The sequence below is a fragment of the Euprymna scolopes genome, chromosome 43 (assembly GCF_053919585.1).
Source record: "Euprymna scolopes isolate OS-2025 chromosome 43, ASM5391958v1, whole genome shotgun sequence".
NCBI lineage: Eukaryota > Metazoa > Mollusca > Cephalopoda > Sepiida > Sepiolidae > Euprymna > Euprymna scolopes.
Genome location: NC_136524.1, coordinates 63,818,192 through 63,841,207, shown reverse-complemented (window position 1 = coordinate 63,841,207; position 23,016 = coordinate 63,818,192). Strand labels below are relative to the sequence as shown.

Genomic DNA, 23,016 nt, shown 5'->3' with positions numbered 1-23,016 from the left:
CTGATTTAGTTCATTGTCTGCTCCAATTTTAAATGATGCAATATGGTTTCGGTATCTGTTTTTAAAGACATTCTGTTCCCCTTAGGTATATCTTTTTACTATTATCCACCTTAATTTCAGAAATTAAGCAATTGCCCTCGAATGGACATTCATTAAATATTCTATAGTTATATTTTCTCTTCAAATTTAGTTCACCTGATTCAATCCTATTACTATCCACTATTTTGTTTATTTTAACATTAGAACCTATTATAATATTACCTAGATTGGCTGTTGAGAATGAAAGGTTAACTGTGTTCTCATTAATTATTTTACTTAATTTATTTTCTGGGGGAGAGTTCTTATCAATTATTTTGTAAAATTCTTTAAGGATATTATTTTGTATATGTTCACTGAAAGGAGGATTAAACCAGACTTTTTTAACATCTATTTCTCTTAATCTTGATAGCATTATAACTATTATATGCTTTATTTTTAATTTTATTCTATTTATTTCTGTTATTTTTATATCTATTTTTATTCTTTACATTTCTTCTTCCTTTCCTTGCGATGTTATATGATATTGTGTAGTTTGTTCTGCTATTTTTATTACTCACCTCCTTATGTATATGATCTTTTCTTTGATATCCTGATCTAATTAAAGCTTCATTATAATCTTATCAAATGAATTCTCATTTATCTAACATTAAGTAACTGCAAGATATGGAGACAAACAGATTAGGATGAATTTTAAAAAATGTAATCAATGGAAAAGGATTAAAAATGTATAATTCTTTTATTCAACCAATTGACATTTTGCTTTTTCATTTATTTATTTCATTATATACATTGGCGCCAAAAAGAAAGTCTACACTTGTAATTTTTTCAAAAGCCACAAATTTAAGCTAAATTGATTGTAACTGTTTAAATAACCTATGCCTCATTTGATTCACCTTTTATTCCTCTATAATTTTACCTGTTCATATTTGACTATTAATTGAAGTATTCTATTGTTCATATACATTTAAAAAATTAACTTAAAATTGCAGCACTGTAACTAGTTTTAAAGGTGACAATCCATAAAAGACTCCTCCCAGAAAAAGATATCTGATACCACATTGGAAGGTTTTCAAACCTCCAGCTTAGATTTAACAGTGAGAACTAATCTGTTTAAGAAATTATCTTCATTACACAACAAGCATATTTTACTATATTTTCATTAAAAAACAAAACAAATATTTCATTATTTATTTTGTAAAAAAGAAATATTATAAACTGTTTAAAAAATTATAAATATATAATTCTAAATTTGCAAACATGTTTTGATATTGTTATTTGTTTACCTAAAATACACAGACTACAAATTTCCATCATACACAGTCTTTTTCTTAAGTATTTTTCAACAAGAAGTTAGGATGATCAAATGAGATTCCCTTTTGCAAAAAGATTGTTAAAAAAATAATTTTGCAAATTTCAGATTGTGATGTTGGTACTTGCGTGGAAGCTTGCTGCAAAAAGCATGGGGTTTTTCACAATGCAAGAATGGCTTAAAGGAATGACCGAACTTCAGTGAGTTGATTATTAATTTTCTCCTCATCTTTTTTTGCATATTTTATACATTTCTTTATTTTTTATTGAATTATTCCCCATTATTTCCCTCTTTCTTTTTTATATTTGTGAACGTGCATCTGTGTGTTCTTTGTGTGTACAGACTAGTCCAAATTCATTGCTTGTTTCTGACGTCAATCGCAGTGTCCATTGTATAGTTTTAATCAGAGCTGCAACAGAGTTCTCCTCCATCCAAATAAAATTTCAACTCCAGTTTAAAACAAATCAAACTGAACACAATCTATTAACTAAGAGCCCAAAGCCTTTCTATTGTGTAATGCACAAGAACCTCAATTATCTTTGCTGATCTGCTGAAATATATATAGAATTTTGTGTCCTTTATGGCAGACCACCTAGTTATCAAGTTGAAAATAATGATAACCAGCCTTATCTATGAACATAAATAAAAAAAAAAACGACTACCTAGGGGTTCCGTATCTGGACGGCTATTAAATAAATGGGTTATAATCACAATGGGAAACCACCCTCTCTTCTGCTTTCTCCCCCTCTTTCTCTCTCTTCTGCTGTTGCTTACTCTTCCTCTGTTTGGAACATTGGGAAAAAGTCACTGTTTAATGGGCATTGGAAGTGTGGTAGATCTAGCCTGGCTGCCCATTCATGTAGGCATCATAGAAAAGCAAAAGAGTTGATAAACTTGCAAAAGAACCAACTAAAATGACGCTAACAATTCTAAAACTTCTTTATACAGATTATCAAAAATAAGAGCAAACAAGCGTTCAATTCAAAGAAAATGACAATAATAAGCTGGAATTTGTATGTGATTTATCAAGAAGGAGGGGTGAAGCGGCTTGACAGTGTCTTTTTTTTTTTTTTACACAGTGATCACCACTTATCAAGGCCCGGAAGCCACTCAGGGATAAGGGTTATTGCAAGTACATTATGTTAGTGTGGAGATTTGCTGAAGTGTTTACTTAAGGGGGCGGTTCATTAGGAATTTGTTAACATTGGACTTGAAGACATCCAAGTTGTAGTCCAGTGGGAAGCAGGCAGACGGAACAGAGTTCCACAGGCGTGCAGTTCTAAAAAAGAAGCTTTGTTCATGGAATCCATGTTTTGATTTAGGCACATATATAGAGTGCCCAACTTTGAGAGCATTCATGACATGCCAACAATTGACGAATGGTGGGAAATCAGACACGGCCCAAATTAAGGTTTGTATAATAAATAAAAATAAATTTCAAACTATGGGATGTATGTAAAAACAATAAATTATATTGAACATTTATAAATTTTGAAAGTGAAAACTTGCAAATTGTATCTGATCCAAAGACCACACATTAAACAATCACAGTCGAATATAAATATCAAATAAAAACATAGTCAGTGTACTTACTCTGATGTACTCGGTCAAACATATTCCAATTGACTGTACAAAATAAAAAATAATGACTACAAGAAATACTATCACAATGAAACCATGTTCAAAAATGTGTCTACATTATAAACAATAAACTACTTGAAACAAATAAATCACTTCCAGCTCCTAAAATAACTTTCCATAGCTTATCAAATTATATATACAGCAAAATCCAACACTTGACAAAAAGTAAAAAAAAAAATTGTTTATACAGAGACCTGAGTTTATTTAGCAACAGTTAGGATTACACACTCCATTATTTTTCAATATAATCACTGCATCTGGCGAGGACCAAGCGCACCCGAAATGAGTCTCCTGCTTTGGCAATCATATTTTTGTCTACAGCAGCGAATCCCTTCACAGTAGCAACTGTCAGAGTTGACTATGTTGATGGTGCACTTGTTGACCTTAGTCTCAGAAGAAATAATTAAGGGGTTACATTTGGGTGCAGTGGGTCGCCACAAGTCCAATGACCAGTGGTGAGGAATGTTGTTGAGCAGCCATGTCTGAGTCATCTTGACCTTGTGTGCATATGTTGAGCCCTGCTGGAAGACATAGAGGCATCTAATAATGAACACATCCATTGAGAACTTCACTATGTTTCTCAGCATCTCCTGACAATGACCCTCAGGCTCTTTTGATGACGTTCCCCTCGATGAAGATAACACCAAAGAACATAACAGAGGATGAAAATTCGGTAAGCTTCATAATGATACCACCACGGTTTCTTTACAAATCCACCCGTCATTTTTCCCATTTGTAATTCATTTCATCAGAGAAGAACCTCAGCATTCTGGTGAATCTGTGTTTGAGCTCATTCAGCAAAGCAATCTCTTTGAAGGCATTCATGATAAACATGTGGTGTGACTTATGGCAAGAGAAGTACCCAATGTTATTCATGACCATAACACTCCATGTCAGCAACAAGTGTAGATTTGTTGCACTATGAAACAAAAAAATCTCATTGAATTAATCTTTCATCATTCATTAGAAGAGTAACATTAAAATTTAATTGAAATTGAATGCAGTAATTTAAGAGGACTTATTTCAAACAAAATATTTAACAGTTTTTGATCTGTATATGAATATTGTATCAATCTTCTGTGTAGACTTTTTCTTTTCTTTTTAAATTTAGTGTTTAGCAATAAGCTGGGAGGCTAATGTTCAACCATTGACTTATACCAAAAATGTTTTAAAAATGGTACTTGATGCTTCATTGCTAACCACTTAACATTATGATGGTAAAATTAAAGTTAATTGAAATATTCCAGGGAAAGGAATGGTATCCTCCCTTAAGTTTTCGTATAGTAGTTAAATAAAGAGAGCCTTTGGGTTAGGCTTGACTATGGACAACCACTTTACTTACTTTACTAAGATGCTTAAAAAGGGGAGATTCTCGAAGGAGCATGCTTAAATCTTTGATGTTTTTAATAGGTTCAGAAGTTCTCTTTGCACCAATGCCAACAGTATAAGCTGTTCTGAGATGGCTTTTTTCTTGTTGGTTGAGTCGTGGCTTTGGTCTTATGCAGTTCTAGGAGATCCACACTCTCAGGTCTTGATTTATTTTCTTTTTTGAGAGGGGATTAGTTTATGCTAATCACCTAAGGTGTCCCTACTAGAGAGTGCTGATGTTGATACTTTTTTGCAGGCCAGAGTGTTCTGCCTCTAGGATGCTCACTCTTCAAATTCCACTTTCCGACACTTGTGTTACATCTTTCCACTGTGGGTGGGAGATAATTGTTGAAAATAAACAAATCCATTTTGCTTAAATCAGGAAGATTGTCTACAACAGGAAATGTAATTTATCTCCAAAACTTTTCAATAGAAAACTTTTGTGCATAATGAAAGACTATATAAATGGTTACATATCTCGACAAATAATTGCGTGAATAAACATGTTCAACCAAATATCTTTGATTCAAAAGTTGGAAATTTACTCAATAATCTTGTTTATGGTGATTGTTGCACACACACGCACACACACACACACACACACACCATCTATAAGATGGGTTGAGCTGACTCTAAATGAATTACCCATGCCAAGGTCGTTCACCTGTGTTGATCGACAGTTGAATCCTTGGCATACTTCAGTTATTTCTGATTCCAGGGATGAATGCCAAAAAATGTGGGGACCAGTTACCATCTCCAAATCTATCCTCGCTATTTTTTTTGTGGATATCTCTCTAGACAAGATATGAAGTCACTTAATAAAAAGAGACAAAAAAGAAACACAAGGTAAAAAAAACCCTGCTAACTCTAAGAGTTGGATGGATAGATTCCAAACCAGAAAACAGTAATTCTTTCTCCTTTGTCAGAAACATTGTTCATGGAATGTGAGGACTAAAAGACAAAACAAAATAAGGTAACTGAGAATTATGAGATTACTGAAAGTAAACCAAAGGTCCACTTTTTACTCTCATGCTCAAATCATCAGTTTGTCATTTTTCTGCTTCCTCCAGCCAGAGATTGGGGCCACTAATCTGCGGATAAATTCTTCCTCGGGATATCAAAGAATGTGTTCAGAATAACAGTCTCCTTTTCAGAAGAATATCTGTAATGCCAGTGGTGCGTATCTTGTACAGATGATGTGGTTTGGGATTTAGTTGAAAAGGCTAGTACATTCCAAAGAGTGTGTGAAGATCTTATACTCTGTCACGTTTCTATTTTAAAGTTTTGGAAGCAATTTACATTTCCTGTTGTTAATCTTTGTTGTTTATTCTCTAAATTTTTTTATGAAGATTTTGAGCATTTTCTCAGATTCAATGTTATGTTTAAATTCCACTTAAAAATCTAAGAATTTTTTAGAAGACATTTTACTCAAAAATTAATCTTTTATTACTTATTAACAATATTCACTTGGTGATATCCATATGGAGATATATTGTTGGTCAGAATTTTTCTTTTAAGGAAAATCAACTAAAGTATTATGTTTACAATTTCTGTGTTGAGAGAAAAGTTAAAAAATAACATTTCCAATATGAGGACCAGTAATAAAGAAAAAACCTTTTAGTGCGATGGTGCTCTCAAAAAGAAAAACATACTTGTTTCTGAATTTTTTAGCTGAGGATTGATAATTCATATTATTTGGATTAATTCAGACTACTGTTCTCATCTTGAGTGTTATTTTGTTTGTTGTTAGTGTTATTTTGTAAATTATTTTAGACTTCTACCTGATCATGGCTGACAAAATGAGAGTATACTACCTTTGTGGATTCAATAAGAGGTTCTGTTCAAAATTCTGTTCAGATTCGACAGTTTGACAAGATACATTGGAAGAAGATCAGAGTTTACATCAGCCGAAACATTATGAAAATAACACTTAAGATGAGAACAGTAGTCTGAATAATCCGAATGATATGAAAAACTACTTGTACCTGTATTTTAAAATGTTTTTGTAAGACAGCAATAAGTTGAAACAAAATATAATTCATATTTAGGTATAATAAATCTTAATATACCAATAAAAATGATTATTTCAATGTTTTAATCTTTTTTATTATATTCTTCATTTTTGTTTAATTTATTTTTGTTTTCTAAAATGAAGAAAATCTTTTCAACAATAATGAATTTTGTTTCTTTACGTTATAATGCATTTCATTTAATTTTTGGACCTAATCAATTATTATCCTTATGATCCCAGATGGAATCAAAGGAAAATTTCAATAGTGTCTTTAGATTTCTTGAAAAATTTAACCCTTAACTTATTAGAATATTTTAGCATATTGATTTCTATAACACACAAATAACCATTGACTTTATAGATATTAAGAACAATTTTTATTTCTTCCAGATGTGACACTACTTCCAAAGTGCGTAAGAAATTAGATTTCATTCGATCATATCTTAATGATCCCGTATGCTTCAAAAGTATTTACCGATATGCCTATGATTTTGCAAAGGTAAGTTTGAATTTGAAAACTTGATGAAATTTTTGGAAATACATAAAAAAGTATATATTTATTATTTCAGTATTTTAACGCTCTAGAAAACACTTTCCATTTTTTTTTCATCCCAACATTTGCAAATTCAAATGATTTCAGCAAATAACAGTTTATTAGTATTTTTATTCAATTTTCAGAGCCATTCATAAAAATTTACAAAGTAAAAGTTTTTAATCTAATTGTAAAAATGCAAGTCTTTTCTGTTTATTACACTGATATTACCATCAAAACAGCTTCCTGTTATAAAATCAATATTACAACATAGTCTTTTGAAATACTGCATATGTAATAGAGACAAAAGACCCAAACACAGCTATTTGAATATCTAATTTACATAACTATTTTTAAAACACTTTATAATAAATGCATGTTTCATGTTATTCATTTATAATTTTATTTTCCTATGCAATAGTTTAGTTGACATTAATAGTAATTAATCAAAATGCTTTAATAAAATGGTGGATACATTGCCAAAATCTTTTTCAAAAAAATTTTCATTAATTTTCCAGGGAGGTAATTTAAACAGAAACTATTAATTAATTTTCAAAGTTACAACATAATTATATTAAAAATAAAATATCTAATGTAAGACATACTTTCAAAAAGAATACTTATAGAGCCAGATTAAAATACACTGGGTGACAGGTAGCTTTTGCTTGTATATATCATAAACAATGTTATTAGATAGTGTTAAAATATTTTGATAACTGTAACTAAATGGTATGCTGTTCTTTGTAATGATTCTTAATGACTTTTAGTCATGTACAGAATTATTTGTCTTATAGAAATTTAGTACTGGTACAGTTTGTGACTCATGTTAAAACTGACTTTTCATTCAGCATCTTTGGCTGTTTACATAAATAACCAGAAAATGCTGCATAAAGATGAACTGACATCAAAATCCAAATGAAATGATGCCTGGAAAAAGGAAAAAATAATGGAACTACATTTAAAGCAAGAAAAAAAACGTCACCGCATCTAAAATTTTATTGAAAAATATTTACTTTTTGTACAAAATAAATATAATGAAACAAGTGTTATAATCTTTTTGTTTTGTTTTTGCAAGGAAGTTTGTTTTTTGTTTTTTCACAAGAAAATTAAGGTTTGTTTAATTATTAATTTTCCTTTTTTTTTTTTTTGATAAATTGTTTTTTTTTTCTTGTTCTGGTATTGTTTTGAATCAGACTGACTAAGGTAAAAAAACAAAACAAAAAGCAGTTTACATTTTTATTGACATTTAGGGTTTCTGATAATTTTATTTTTCAAAAATGTTGCATATTTTTTGTGGACATTTTACAATTTACTCAATTCAATACGATTGACTAAGTGCTTTGTAAGCTTTTGGCTGTTTGCATAAACAACCAGAGCATATCAACAAAAAGTTTGTTTTAGTATGGGTTATAAACTGTACTAGTACCAGAATTTTTTTATGGTTACTTTGACAACTTGACTCATAAGATAAATGTCATTTATCTTATGTGTGCCAAAAATTATCTAGATATATATATTGCTGATCAGTAAAAATTAGATCTTTCTGCTTCTTAGAAAATCAATTCTCTCTATCACTTCAAACACTTTCTCTCACCTGACGCTATTATCTATCTCTATAAATCTACTATCAAACTATGTATTGGATATTGTTGTTGTATTTAAGTTTTAAGACTTCTTAATAACATGCGGAAATGTATCTAATTTGATTGGCCATCATCCTTCTCTGCAATCTCTTTCTTACAAAAATGATGTTGTTAGTCTCATTCGTTTCTATAAATACTATTATGGCATGAGTTCTTAAAAATTTTCTGATATATTCCATATTTTGTTCCAGCTTGAGTGACTTGACTAAAGCGAATAGGCATTTCCTGTCTTTGTGATAATCAGTTTTCATTCTTGTTGACTCCTTGCAATAAATGGCTTCGCACTTTGTTTTGAGTGGTTTCCTAAAAATTAAATTAATAAAAGTTTTTAAAAATCTATTATTTGTTTATTTTAAACCGGCTTATTAAGAAGGGTTATTAAAAATATTTTTATTTTCATCACATCCTGCTGTGAGCACAATTTCAGCAACTGTGTAGTTAAGTAAATGGGAACACCCTATTTTCGTAATGTTCCTTTTTTTCTAAATGAATAAATATGAAAGCTTTTAATTTATTACTTCTATATTATCATCAAAACAGTTACTGTTATTTTAATCAGTTATACAGAATTTTATTTTTCGATATTTTAAATATAATACAGATGAACAACCCAACAATCATCATTTGAATGCCTAGTTTTTAAACAGTTCTTAAAAAGTTAATGTTTGGTGTTATACATTTCTAATTTTACTGTGCCAATCTATCCATGTATGTGTAATAATTTTCTGATTTAATAAAATATATGGATAACTTGCTAAAAACTTTTTCTCTAATTTTTACCAACACAAAATTGAAAGGGGTGTGTGTCTTACTTGCTTTCTCTCTCTTTTTCTCTTTTCCTCTCTCGTTAACAATGCCATATTTTATCAGGCAAATTGATGTTTCTCTTTTTAATTTCCTTATTTAAAAGCTAAATAAAATTATATCCATTAACAAGATGTTAATGTTTATCTATTTACATGAATAAATGTGAAAGTTTTAGTTTTATGTTTGTTAGGAACTTATGATTGAAATGTTTATTATTTAAAATTTGGATTTCAAAGATTTCAAAAGTGATGGCAAGCTGACAATGTCAACTAGTATTTTAATATAATAATCCAAATAATAGTTTGTGTTCATTTTGTTTAAAAATGTAAACTAAAAGCATAGTATTATTTAGATTATTCAGATGACTATCTTCATTTTATGTTTTGTTCAATTAATTAGGCAATTTTTTCTAAAATAAAATTTTCTAATTTTGATGGAGGACACCTTAAGAAAGTTGGAGGTTACACTAGCCAAAATGTGAAAGATGAGAATTGATGTCAAAAGATATGTATTTGCATCCATAAAAATTAATAATCTGTGGCCCTGTTAAAAAATAATTTAAAAACGAAAATGCTCTTTCAAGTTTAAGTATGACAGGCCAGCAATGTGTGTCCTATTTGAAAGAAACTGGTGGTTTCCATTTTTAGAAAATATTATCATTAATAATAATTATTCTTATAGAAACAAATAGAAGTTTAGTTGTTACATACGTGCTTCTCATTGAGTTGACTGACTTCGATTAGAAAAAAAAAAAAACATTTTAGTTTAAAGATGGATTTTCCTTTTCAGTTTCTTCTATCCAGCCACCCTCTTTTTTATTTTCACCTTTTTCACAAAATTTCCATCACTATAAGCCCTTTATTATATGTTAAATGTATTTTTTTCAGCTTTGTTTCTTCCCAACAATATTTTGACCCCACCTCCCACCTCATACCCCTAACATGTTTGCTATTTTCTTAGAAAATTTTTAAATATTTCAAAAATAAATTAGACAAAAAAATATTCTTAGAAAATTGATCACTATATATCTTTTTTAAATGTAAAAGAAATTTCAAATTTTGTCCAGTTTTAGAAGAAAGAAGTAAGGACAAATACTTTATGAAAAGAAAATTTGAAGAAAATAATGACATTGTGTTTGTATGTTTATTCATAAAAATATGTAAACGTAAGTTTTGAAAAAATAAAATGATAAAATTATTTGTTGAAAATGTTAAAAAATATTTGTTTTCCAAATTTATGATTTCAGAATTGTAGATAATTAGTAACAGTATTAAATGTAGCTTTGCTATAATTGCTAGGAATAAATCAAATTATAAAATTATTTTGTATAGAATTTCACTAAGTACAAAGAAGTACGGCATAATAACATTTACACATGGGTTCTTGTTAAATCACTGAAGTTTGGGATGTTGAGGCTAGCCAGTACCAGATGAGTGACCATTTTGAGATGCTAGACACTGTATGTCAACCTCACTCTGTTACAGTGGCATACCTATATAAAATGGTGCCCATGGCAAAGTTTGAATGTGTGCCCCTTCTTAATAATTTATACCTTAGATATACCTAACTACTAATTTTAATTTTTGTCAAGCAATTTTTGCGCCCATGTCAGAGTGACGCCCATGGCACGGGCCATGCCTGCCATACCCTAGATACGCCACTGCTCTGTTATGTTGTAGGATTACCATCGAAGGGGTTAATTGAGTTCCTCACTCATGGCGAAAGCATTATATATAGGAAAGAGGGGCTCTGTTGAAAAAATAAATAAATAAAATGAGCCCATTGGTCCCATAGGGGCAATCTTCTAGTGATGATGTCACAAACAAAACAACCACTTCCAATTTATCATCAGCCAGCCTGAAAGTAGTAAGGCTCTGAAAAATGTCATGAGAATGCTCAGGTTTGCATTATTTGGTTTAACTAGAAATAATAAAACATTATTATACAAAGAAATAAGAGCTATACTTTTTATGTATTTTAATTATTGTGCTTTTGTTGTTGTTGTTTTTTTTTTTAAAGAAGGTAATGTTTATTTGTGACAGGACAAGGACCAACGAAGTATGGATATAGAAACAGCCAAAGCCATGCTTTCATTACTGTTAGGTAAACATTGGCCTTTGCACAGTCTATTTCATCAATTTCTAGAGGTAAGTGATCAATAATTTTTTTTATTCATTTAAAATGTAAAATTTATCTTCAACAACAACATTATTCCCCCTTACATTTGGATTGCAAAAAAAAGAACATACATACATAGATGGGTATAATAAATAAATTAATAAATTAGAATTACATCTAAATGAAATGCATAATAATTTTAATTATTTTGGATGAAATATAAGAATAATTTACTATCAGCCTAATAAATGCCAGCTCACACTTCAACAATAGCTTAATTATTCTGTATAATTTTAATGCAAAAGACATCCTAGAAGTTTTTTTTTTTTTTTTAATTTTTTATTAAATTTTCACCCCAAACAAGGCACATTGTAGGTGTAGGGGGCTACTATCAGGGGCAGCTACTACTGGAGTACTATGTAGAGATTTGGGCAGCAAGATGTCGGTTTACGTTGCACTTGAAATTCTGCATGTCAGTACAGTTGTGGAAGCAGGGACCTGGAATAGAATTCCAAAGTCTAGCAGTTCTGGGGAAGAAACTACTGGAATAGAAAGATCTTTTACATCTAGGGATCTCTACAGTGTGGGGGTGGGATTTAGCAGCCTGTCTGGTTTGTCGAGGGTGTTCATGTCGTAGGGGCACAAGTGCTAACAGTTCGTCAGAGCATTCACCATTAAAATACTTGTAGAAATGGCAGAGGGATGCAACATTTCATCGATGAGACAGAAGCTGAAGCTTAGATGACAGTTCAGGGCCTATCAGATTTGCGACTCTCTTTTGAACCTTGTCAAGGAGCGAGAGATTAGTAGCAGATGCACCAGCCCAAATATGATAGCAATACTCCATACATGGGCGAATAGTGGCCTTATAAAGGTACAGGATACTTTCGGGTGTTAGTAGTTTTCTAGCACGGTAGAGAGAGCCCACCTTCCTTGCAGCGGCCCTGGCAATGCCTTCAATGTAATTGTTCCAACTCATGTTTCCTGTGAACGTTAGGCGAAGGAGTTTGAAAGATGTACTCTCAGATAAAGAGTCGTTGGCCATTGCTATAGGTGGTAGAAAAGGTTTCTTGTAATTATTGAATGAAACTAGTTTAATCTTGGCAGCATTGAACTTGACCACCCATTTTTGTCCCCATTCCACTACAGATTAGAGGTCATTCTCTAGTGTTTCTGCCATTTCTTTAGATATGTGTTCATTTGTTTTCCTGATGCCTGTTATAGAGTGTGGTGTCATCAGCATATATAGCCACCTCAGAGGCAATTTTGTCGGGGAGGTAATTTAGCAACAGTAGAGGTCCAAGGATAGACCCCTGGGGCACTCCGGCATTTATATCATATTGTTTAGATGTACGACCATCGAGGACAACCTGGATTTTTCTCTTATCTAAGAAGGATTTAATTATGTTAAGTATTCTACCAGTGATACCATATGATCTAATTTTCCTGAGGAGACCCTCATGCCATACCCTGTCAAAAGCCTTAGATATATCTAGAGCTACCGCTCTGCCCTCCCCCGCTTTGTTCAGTGACTGGTATATACGTTCAGAGATTACAGTGAGGATGTCTGCTTTGGAATGGGCTTGTCTAAATCCATATTGTTTGTCAGTCAGAAGTTTAGCATCTATAAGGTGATAGACTAGAGCTTGATTAATTATGATCTCAAATATTTTGGCAAAAAGTGGGAGGAGGCTAAAGGGGCGATAATTTAATGGGGCAGTTCTTTCGCCAGAATTCTTGAATACTGGTACCACAGAAGCAGTTTTCCAACAGCCCGGAAAGCAAGATTCATTAAGGCATTTGTTGTAGAGTTTGGAGAGAACTGAAGCTACTTCGGTTGAGCACTTTTTTAATAGCACAGCTGGGATGAGATCAGGTCCACATGCTTTTGAAGTGTCAAGGTTTTTTATGATAGCATGCACCTGAGCAGGGGTGATTTTCAGATCGTCTAGCGTGGCGTCTGTCCACATAGGAAAGTCAGGTAGGGGGTGGTTGGAAGAGTGCAGTGTGGAGTTTGAGGCAAACTGACTGGCAAGCATGTTAGTCTTCTCGGTTGCTGAGCAAACAACCTCATGATTATTGGTTAGTGAGGGAATTGTTGATTGCCCATTGTTTACTACACTGTTGTAGATTTTTCAGAAGTCACGAGTTCCTAGTTTTTGTGCTTTGATTCGTTTTTTTAGTGGTTTCCGTAAATTCTCTCTTAGCTGTCACTATTTTTTTCTTAATGTTACTTCTAGCTTCTATGTACTTCTGTCTGTTTGAACTGGACTTATGTCAATTAAATCCGCGGTATGCATGCTGCCTTTGAACAATGGCAGTTGCGCAAGTCAAAGTAAACCATTGGGGAGAGTGGGGCTTGCTATAAAATTTCCGCATGGTAACATGCGCTTCCTGTCATCAACCCTTCTGTCATATAAAATATAGTTTGGGCACAACTCGTAGTTCAATTCTTAATACCTACTCATACTGTAACGTTATCCTAGACCTAAGCTAACATAAATAAAATAAAAAGAATATAAAGAAAAAGCCTCAAACCACATTATCTCCTTTCTAACAAGCCTTCCTACAATCTTAGTTGCTTACACTGCATGAGCGCTACTCACCCCCTTTATCCAGTTCTTAACCAGCCATATGTTTTGGAGTCCAGAGATAAGTTATAAATTATGGCAAAAAAACACCTCAACCAAGTGGTTGTAAATTTTTTCTCATCACTCTGAATATGAAGTTTACCTCGAAAATTCCAAGAACCTAACATCACTGATACCATTCTGGTTTGACACATTACATGGTGCTTCTATATTATAATAACAAAAAATATTGAATTTCAAGTAAAACAAATGGTACCTACATAATTATCATAGTAACATATCTAAAAATTAAGGAAAACGATAAGGTAGAAAAATAATTATTCATGATAAACAGATTTTGATAAAGTTTACATGGGGCATAAAATTTGTCTGACATTTTGAATTATGTTCGTCACATAATGTAAACAGAACTTAATTATCTCCCCTCAACTGTCTCTTTTTTTTTTTTTTTTGTTAAGCAAGTGTAATAGTGATTTCACAACTTGTTTTCATTAATAATTATTTTTCTATCTTATTGTTTTGTAATTTTTGGATATGTTACTATTTGAAATCTTACAATTGCGAAGCACCCATTATGTTGGTAAATAAATAATTAATAATTGAAAATTGTTGACATCTTTCAATACTGTCATTTATTCTGTTTACCTTGTCTTATATTGAATTGTTTTTTTCTACCAAACAGCATTGTCCTAGCCTTTGAACATACCTCCTGTAACCTTTTGTTTTTAAATATATTTGTGAAGCCCTGATCAGAGAAGAGTATATACAACAACAAGAAAGTCTTTTCAGTTTGTGTGGGTGGCAGTAGTTGTAGAGCTGAGTGTGAGTGAAAACTGCTCCAACTTTATCTATGATTCCGTAAAAGAAAATATATTGATCAAAAATATCAAAAGTGATCTTCTTTGGATATCTTTGAAACATCTTAAGACAGTTTCCCAGTTTTTCACATAATCGTTGTATTCTGCAAAATCTTTCGAGTTGCACCGGTTGGGCAGTAGAAGGTAGACAAGGCAGTGTTGCATCATATGATCCTTCTCTTCACATTCACAGATGGTTGTGTCAGTTTTATAATTCTATCTGGCCATAGCAAACTTTTGATCATCTCATTCATGTTCTCAGCCAGTTGAGTGTTTTCTACTGGAGCCAAGGTGCTTCTGAATCATGAGGCAGCACCTCAGAAGGGGAGATTCTCATGTCAGTAGGGAGAAGGGAGATCATTTCCTAGCCTTCTAGTTCACAGCTGTAATCTGATCTGTTTCTGAGGTATTGTTAGAGATTTAACATGGCTGAGAAAGCTTCTCTTTCACATGAGTTCTTGGACCACTGATCATGTCTATGAAGAAGATGGTGATAGGGAGAAGGAGATTGTTTTCATGATCTCTACTCAGCTTGCAACTTTCTCTCTCATATCTAAAGGGGCAATGTCAGTGAGGAGCTGCAGGTTGTTCAGGTTTGTAGGCTTACTGAGCAAGTGTTATGCAATACTAAGTTTAATTTTTTGGCATACTTTGATCTTTCCCAAACAGGACAAACATACTTTGCAGGACAAACATACTCCAAACTTATGACAGCAAATGGAAATAAAATCTCTATTTTCTAAAACAAAGATTTCCAAAGCATTTATTTTTATCTAACTTTTATTACTAAGGCTATCCTGCTCAAAGAAATAAAATTTCTGACTGTATAGTAGTATCTACAGAGCATAAAAAGCTTTGGACCAGCATAGAATTCTAGGAGCTTGTTGTGGGGGAATCACTCTCCAAATGGACTGTTCTATCCATTATATAAACCATACACCTTTTGATCCCAGGTGTGGATTAAACACCAGAGCGACCCTCGCCTGCTTAGTGATGTTTACTACTCTTTTCAGTTGTAATCTTTTTATGTTGTTGTTCCAGTAATACATTGTTTAAACTCTATTTCGTTGTTCTGCTTTCTTTGAGGCTTATTGCAAGCCATAACACTGGCGACATTGGATTCGGAGAACGTACTCACGTTTAAAAACAGTGTTCTAAAAGACTAAACACTGACGACATTGGATTTACTAAAATCGAAACCAGTAAAAACATTGAAAAAATAATACTCGCGTTGAAATAGTATTCTAAAAATACAAACGACGTCGGATTCAAATGTTATTAAGCCTAAGGAAGTGTCTAACATAACACTTGCAACTGAAAAGTTCACGGTAACTAAAAAAAAAAAAAATGCAGATCATTACGAAAAAAAAAAGAGTTGAAAAGAAAAAAGTTTGTCACGACTTTCAAAGATAGTGCTGTACTTTTGCAAAAAGAAAAAAGGTTTGTTGCGACTTAGAAAGGTAAATTTTTATACTTTGGAAAAAGAATTTGTCACTTGTTTTTGCTGCTAAAATCGGGCATTAGTTTTTTTTTCTGGAGAAAAATATACACTTGATTTTTTTTTTCTTTAGACAATGAACATTTTATATATTTTTTTTTTTATTGTCTAGAGGAAGAAATAAGAAAGAATAAAACGTTTTTTTTGTAAAATTCAGGGAACGTTTTGAAAATGCTAATGCTGACAAAGCAAAATGGACGAATTGAAAGTAGCGTTGGAACATTTGACCAAGTTGCATATCGATGCCGCAAAGCATCAGGCACGATTCGAGGAACAGCAAAAGGAATTTTGAAAACAGTTAGTGGAATGTCAAATACGAACCGAGGAACAGCAAAAGGAAGTTAAAAGACAGTTAGCCGAACGTCAATTACGAACAGAGGAATTGCTTACAGAAATTGTTAAGAATAATGCGAACGCGGAAAGCAATTCAACATTTTCTCAGAATACAATATGGACTGCGATAGACAATTTTAAATACGAGGAAGAGGAAAAATCATTCGCAGCGTATTTTCGGCGTTATGAAGATTTTTTTAATATTGACTGCAGCAACTGGTCTGGTCAAAAGAAAACCAGACTTCTACTACGAAAATTGAAAATGGCTGAGCATGATAAATTCGTGGATTACATCTTGCCTCGGAAAACAGCAGATTTAACATTCAATGTGAAGGTAAATTTGTTAACAGAACTTTTCTCACTGAAAACGTCTCTTTTTCCATGAGCGTTGAAGATATTTGAATGTAGTAAAAGGCAATAATGGCGATTTTGCCACCTACGCAGATGTAGTGAACAAACACTGTGATGACTTTAAGTTGTCTGAACTAACAGCAGACAATTTTAAATGTCTTATGTTTGCGCAAGGGTTAACCTCGGGAAAAAATGTGGAAATCAGGCGCAGAGTCCTTACAAAATTAGAAAATGAACCGAACTTAACACTTCAAAAATTGACTGAGGATTGTCAAAAAATAGAAATTATAAAAAAAGATGCAAGAAATATCGAAGCAGGCATTGTGAATATAAAAAAAGTAACTAAGAAAAAACCGTCGAAATGGCACACAGACACTAACCACCGAAACTCAGAAAAACTAAAAGCACCGAGCGCTTGTTTCAGATATGGTGGTCTACATTGGATAAAGGATTGCCCATTTTTAACAAAAAAATGCCATTTATGCAATAAGATTGGTCATAAAAGTTTGCACTGTAGGAAAACTCAGAATAGAAGCTGTGTACGTCAAACCAGAACTAAGGACGTCATAGATGAAAATCTATGCAAATATGTAAAGGTTAACATTTTTAGCAAGGCTATTAAATTCCAATTAGACAGTGGATCGGATCTTTCAATAATAAATCTCAAAACGGCGACAGCCATTAATGGTACAAAAATTCATTTTGAAGGTGAATTAATTACAAACATCACTTTACGGGGGAAAACAAAAACACTAAGATTGTATGTGCTAAAAGATAGTGGGAACCTGTTTGGTTCTGAAAGTATGGAGAAGTTTCGTCGCTGGGATTTTTCTATATCCACATTCTGCAAGAAAATAGACACCCGCCCAGCAGAAACGGAGAAACTTATAACTTGTTTTAAAAAAGAATTCACAAACGTATTTACTCCTGGTCTAGGGAGATGTACAAAAATGGCTGCAGATTTTAAATTGAAACCTGGCACACAACCGGTGTTTAAAAAGAAAAGTAATGTCCCATTCGCTTCCCTGAACAAAATAAATCAGGAACTAGACAGTTTAGAAAGCATCAGTGTACTGGCTAAAGTTGAATATAGTGAGTGGGCTGCTCCGGCAGTTTACATAAAGAAAAGGTCCAGGGAAATTTGCGTTTGCGCCGACTTCGTGACCGGACTTGACGGGTACTTAGAAGATTTTCACTATCCATTACCTAGTCCAGAAGAAGTGTTCACGAAATTAAATTGCGGCAAGTTTTTTTCTAAGATCGACCTAAGCGACGCTTGCCTACAGATTTTGGTAAACAACAAAAGCGCTAACCTCCTCTGTATTAATACTCATCGGAGTTTGTACTGATACAAAAGACTTGCGTTTGGTATCAAGGTAGCACCCACAATATTCCAGCAAGTAATGGATACTATGCTGTCCGGCTTGGACACTGCAATCGCATATCTTGATGACATTATCATAGCGAGCAAAAGCAGGGAGGAACATGAAAAACATATCAGACAAGTATTCAGTCGAATACAAGATTATGGATTTAAGATCAAAGCAGATAAATGCAAGTTCTTTTTGCAAACAATTAAATACCTGGCTCAAATAATCGATAAAGATGGCAGATGCCCAGACCCAGATAGGGCGACCGCTATTAAAGAAATGCCGACACCAGTAAACATAACTCAGTTGCAGAGTTTTTTTAGGTTTGGCAAATTATTACCAGGAGTTCATTCCAAATATGTACAAATTGCGCGCACCACTTAATGAATTGCTGAAAAAGGATAAGGCTTGGGAATGGACAGAAGATTGCCAGACATCATTCCAAGAAATAAAAAGAATCCTGACTTCCAAACTATTCCTAGCGCATTTCAACCCGCAGTTGGACATAATAGTAGCTAGCGACGCTAATTAATATGTCATCGGAACGTGCATGCTACATCGAATGCCGGATGGCTCGGAACAGCCTATTGCTTTCGCATCATGGACTCTCTTGCCAGCAGAAAAGAATTATTCTCAGATCGAGAAAGAGGCCCTAGGAATTATATTTGCAGTTTCAAAATTCCACCAGTTCTTGTACGGAAGACATTTTTTTCTACAAACCGACCATAAGCCATTGATATCCTTTTTCGGTCAAAAAAAGGACTTCCAACATTCACTGCGAACTGACTATTAAGATGGGGAACTATTCTGCTGAACTATAATTTTACAATTCAATTTCTCCCCTCAAAACAACTAGCCAAGCAAGATTGATTTAAAAAAAAAATGTTTTTATCATCATCATATTCAGTTTAATGTTCATTTTATGTGCTGGTAGGTGTTGGATTTCTAAAATTTGATATTCCAACTTATCTCTGATTAAGTTTCTTTGGAAGTTATTTCTTTAATTGAGGCAAGATTCTTATAGGCTGGATGCTCTTTCTGACGCCAGCTCATTCAAAGCTTTTATTGAGACACCCACCAAGAATAGAGAGAGCTTTACCTGTTCTTTATATGAATCTTTTTTTCTTTTTTTTTTTTCTTTTTTTTTTAATAGCTAGCAAACCCATTTCAGGATAAATGAATAACACTGAAACACTCTTGTACCCTTAAATTGGTTAAAGAGTTCAAACATGGAAATGCTTCAATGGCAAAACTTGAATGAAAGTAAAATTTGTGTGAATGATTCTTCTGGCTATGAAAAAAATTTAATATTTTGTTTATAACCCAGAATGCCTTTGTTATTTGTAGCATCTGATTTCTTGTGAAATGTTATATTAGATTCATTTAGTTACAAACCAATAAATATTAAAAAATATATAGTTTATGCTTTTTTTGTTTCAAATGATAGGGTTTCTTAAAGAAACTAATTTGGAAAAACATTTTTAATCATTGAAAAAGAAATCTATATAGTAATCCGATAGCAAGTGTGTTATTTTCTGTCTCACGTTTATATCCGGGCCGGTTAATTGTTATGTATTTCCATTTCTTGTCATAAATAATTTTACTAAGAATTCTTCATAAGTTTTGGTTTTGATTATAGCTGATGGCACTTAAGTCATCTATTTTTTTTTTTATAAATAATTTTATCAAGAATTCTTTATAAGTTTTGGTTTCGGTTTTGATTATGGCTGAAGGAACTCAAGTTATATATACATATATTTTTTCGTAAGTTTTTATTTCAGTTTCGATTCAAACTAATGCATCCAAGTCATATAGATATATTTTTTATTTTTGAAATTGCAACTTTATAAGATATAAAAATTGATAGAGCATTAACTCTCTCTCTCTCTCTCTCTCTTTCTCTCTATCTATCTTTCTCTCTATCTATCTATCTATCTATCTATATATAAATATATATATATATATAAAAAATCTGCAAGAATTAAAATATCATATTTAAGCGTACTTTACGACCAGGCTTTGCTGAGCGTTCATGCTAGCTTAGATATACTTCTACAAAAAAGCTACAATAATATCAGAGCGTCTCCATTTACACTGAACATCTACAGAATGCCAACATCAATATGTTACATATGAATGAGTCTTCTGTGGAATTTCCACAGGTCCTGCTAGTCCAGTATTAAGAAAAAAAATAGCATGTGACAAGAAACAAATGCAAAATTAAACTGCATAGTAATGTTAATTGTTACTAAACAAACAATTTGAAAAAAATTTTTCCAAAGAATAGCTCAAATCATATCTGAAACTACATAAAATAAGCAAAAATTCTATCAAAATTTTAGATCAAACAAAATCACTTGCACATTATGAACAGTCAAATCTCACACTCTAAAAACTCGTTCAAAAAGAAGAAGCATTGTAAAAACTGATTCAGCTGGAGGAAGCTAGGATGAGCTTATAAAGGTTGAAAGGTTGGTAAACATTAACAAAAAAACAAACATCAGATTCATTGTTAATGTCGGTGAAGAGTATTTGATATTCTCATTCTCCTAAGATGAGCAAAACCTTTTCCAGCATGTACACGAAGTCAACAAAAGAATACAGTTTTTTATTTTTATTTTTCTATTATGTATTTTTGAGTGGTGCACATGGTAGCTTGCATTCTGACATGCCTTGAAAACATACACAGATGAATGCCATTTGTTAATATATATGTTCTTCTATTTATAGCAATCAAAATACAAGGTTATCAATAAAGATCAATGGTGTAATATATTAGAATTTAGTAGAACAATTCATACAGATCTTTCAAACTACGATGAAGACGGAGCATGTAAGTAATTTACTTATTGTTATATTATTTGTAATAAGAATTGATTTAGATACAAATCAGTTTTGTTTCTTCAACAAAATCAGTTAATATTTTAGTACACTTGATTTTACTTGCATAAAAAATTGCATATTTTTACTTCTGTTACAGGTACTATCAGTATTGCTTTTTAAGTACTCTGTCTTGTGTGTGTTGCAGTTAATTTTATACAAAAATCAAACCAGCAGAATTTAGGCCATTGTTGAAATGACTTGTTGGTCTGAGGTATGGGCTTGGTCAGTTCCAGGAGGTCCACCTTCCCAAGCTTAACCTTCTTCCCTTTGAGAAGAGATTAGTTTATTGTCAATCACTTAAGGTGCCCCTATTGGGGAATGTTGACAAGGCTGCTCAAACATATTTTATTCGTCCAATATGCTCTTCCTCTAGGGTGCTAGCTATTCAAATTCAATTATTTTGACCTTGTGGAGGAAGGTAAATAGTGCCCCCCCACCTCTCTATCTATCTATTTATCTATCTATCTATCTATCTATCTATCTATCTATATATATATATATATATATATATATATATATATATATATATGTGAAAAACATGAAAAACATATTTAATATCAGCGGAGGCATATCCACAAACTCCCATTTTAAAGAAAAACTTTTTACGAAAATATCTGAAGAGAGCACACCCTAAGCTCGAAACACGTTATAAAAATATTTTAAAATAAAAATATGATGAAAACCTTTAAAAAAAAACACAATTGTTGATGGCTACACTCTTTTAAATATACATTTTTTCTCTCGTTGGAACTACACAACCATCACTTTAAATATATATATATATATATATATATATATATATATATATATAAATAAAACTCTGGACCTTGCGCCTTTGCTTGAATTTTGTCTTCGGTCAGGCGATTCTATCTTTTAAAAAAGGGATGACAGGTGAATTATATGTGTGTGTGTGTGTGTGTGTGTGTGTGTGTGTGTGTGTGTATGCATATGGGCGTTGCTAAGGAGTGAGGGTGGAGAATTGTATTTTTTGGTTTTGATTCTAGTTGATGGCACCCAACTCATATATATATTTTAGTTTTAATCTCACTACCATATATTAGGTTCAATATAATAATCAATAGAGAATTAGCGGCCTGCTAGTGTGTATGTATATATATATATATATATATATATATATATATATATATATATATATAATATTAAGTAATGTGATTGATAATTTAAAATTTAAAAATCCGTTTCATAAGAAGGAACAACAACAAAATCAATTATCTGTACGATCGTTTCGGAAAACAATGCTTTTTATTGTGGTATACATCAAGTTATGTACAATAATTATATATAGTTTTTTGATAAGCAAGGTCTCCTCGTCAGCAAATTTTGAAGGGTTTTTATTGAATTTAAAAGACACCATAAATAAACCTAGCATTAAAAGTAAGGCAGATGAATCTGAAAAAATTGAAATAAAAGGTCTGGATTTAAAATTTATAAGAAAATTAATATGGGTTAGAGATAGAAATAAGTAGAGAAAAATATATATTTTTGAATTTACATAATAAATTTGCTTTAAAAATATATAGAGATATTTACCTTTTAATTTTTAAAATCAGGAACTGTGGTTAAAAAAACGAAAAATTAAAAGGTAAATATCTCTATATATTTTTAAAGCAATTCTTACAGGAAAAATATCAAAGAAAAATTTTT

The 23,016-nt window shown here is 32.1% G+C and overlaps 1 protein-coding gene across 3 annotated transcripts in view; it reads left to right on the top strand.

Annotated features, from left to right (window-relative positions):
• The window catches only part of LOC145268373 (DCN1-like protein 4), a 109,085-nt gene that overhangs the window by 67,472 nt on the left and 18,597 nt on the right, over positions 1 to 23,016 (top strand). For all 3 annotated transcript variants that reach the window (XM_080123924.1, XM_080123925.1, XM_080123923.1), the window contains exons 5-8: positions 1,457 to 1,548; positions 6,759 to 6,867; positions 11,393 to 11,497; positions 21,199 to 21,301. In XM_080123924.1, the coding sequence (XP_079980050.1) occupies positions 1,457 to 1,548; positions 6,759 to 6,867; positions 11,393 to 11,497; positions 21,199 to 21,301 (409 nt within the window). The remainder of the gene's footprint in view (positions 1 to 1,456; positions 1,549 to 6,758; positions 6,868 to 11,392; positions 11,498 to 21,198; positions 21,302 to 23,016) is intronic.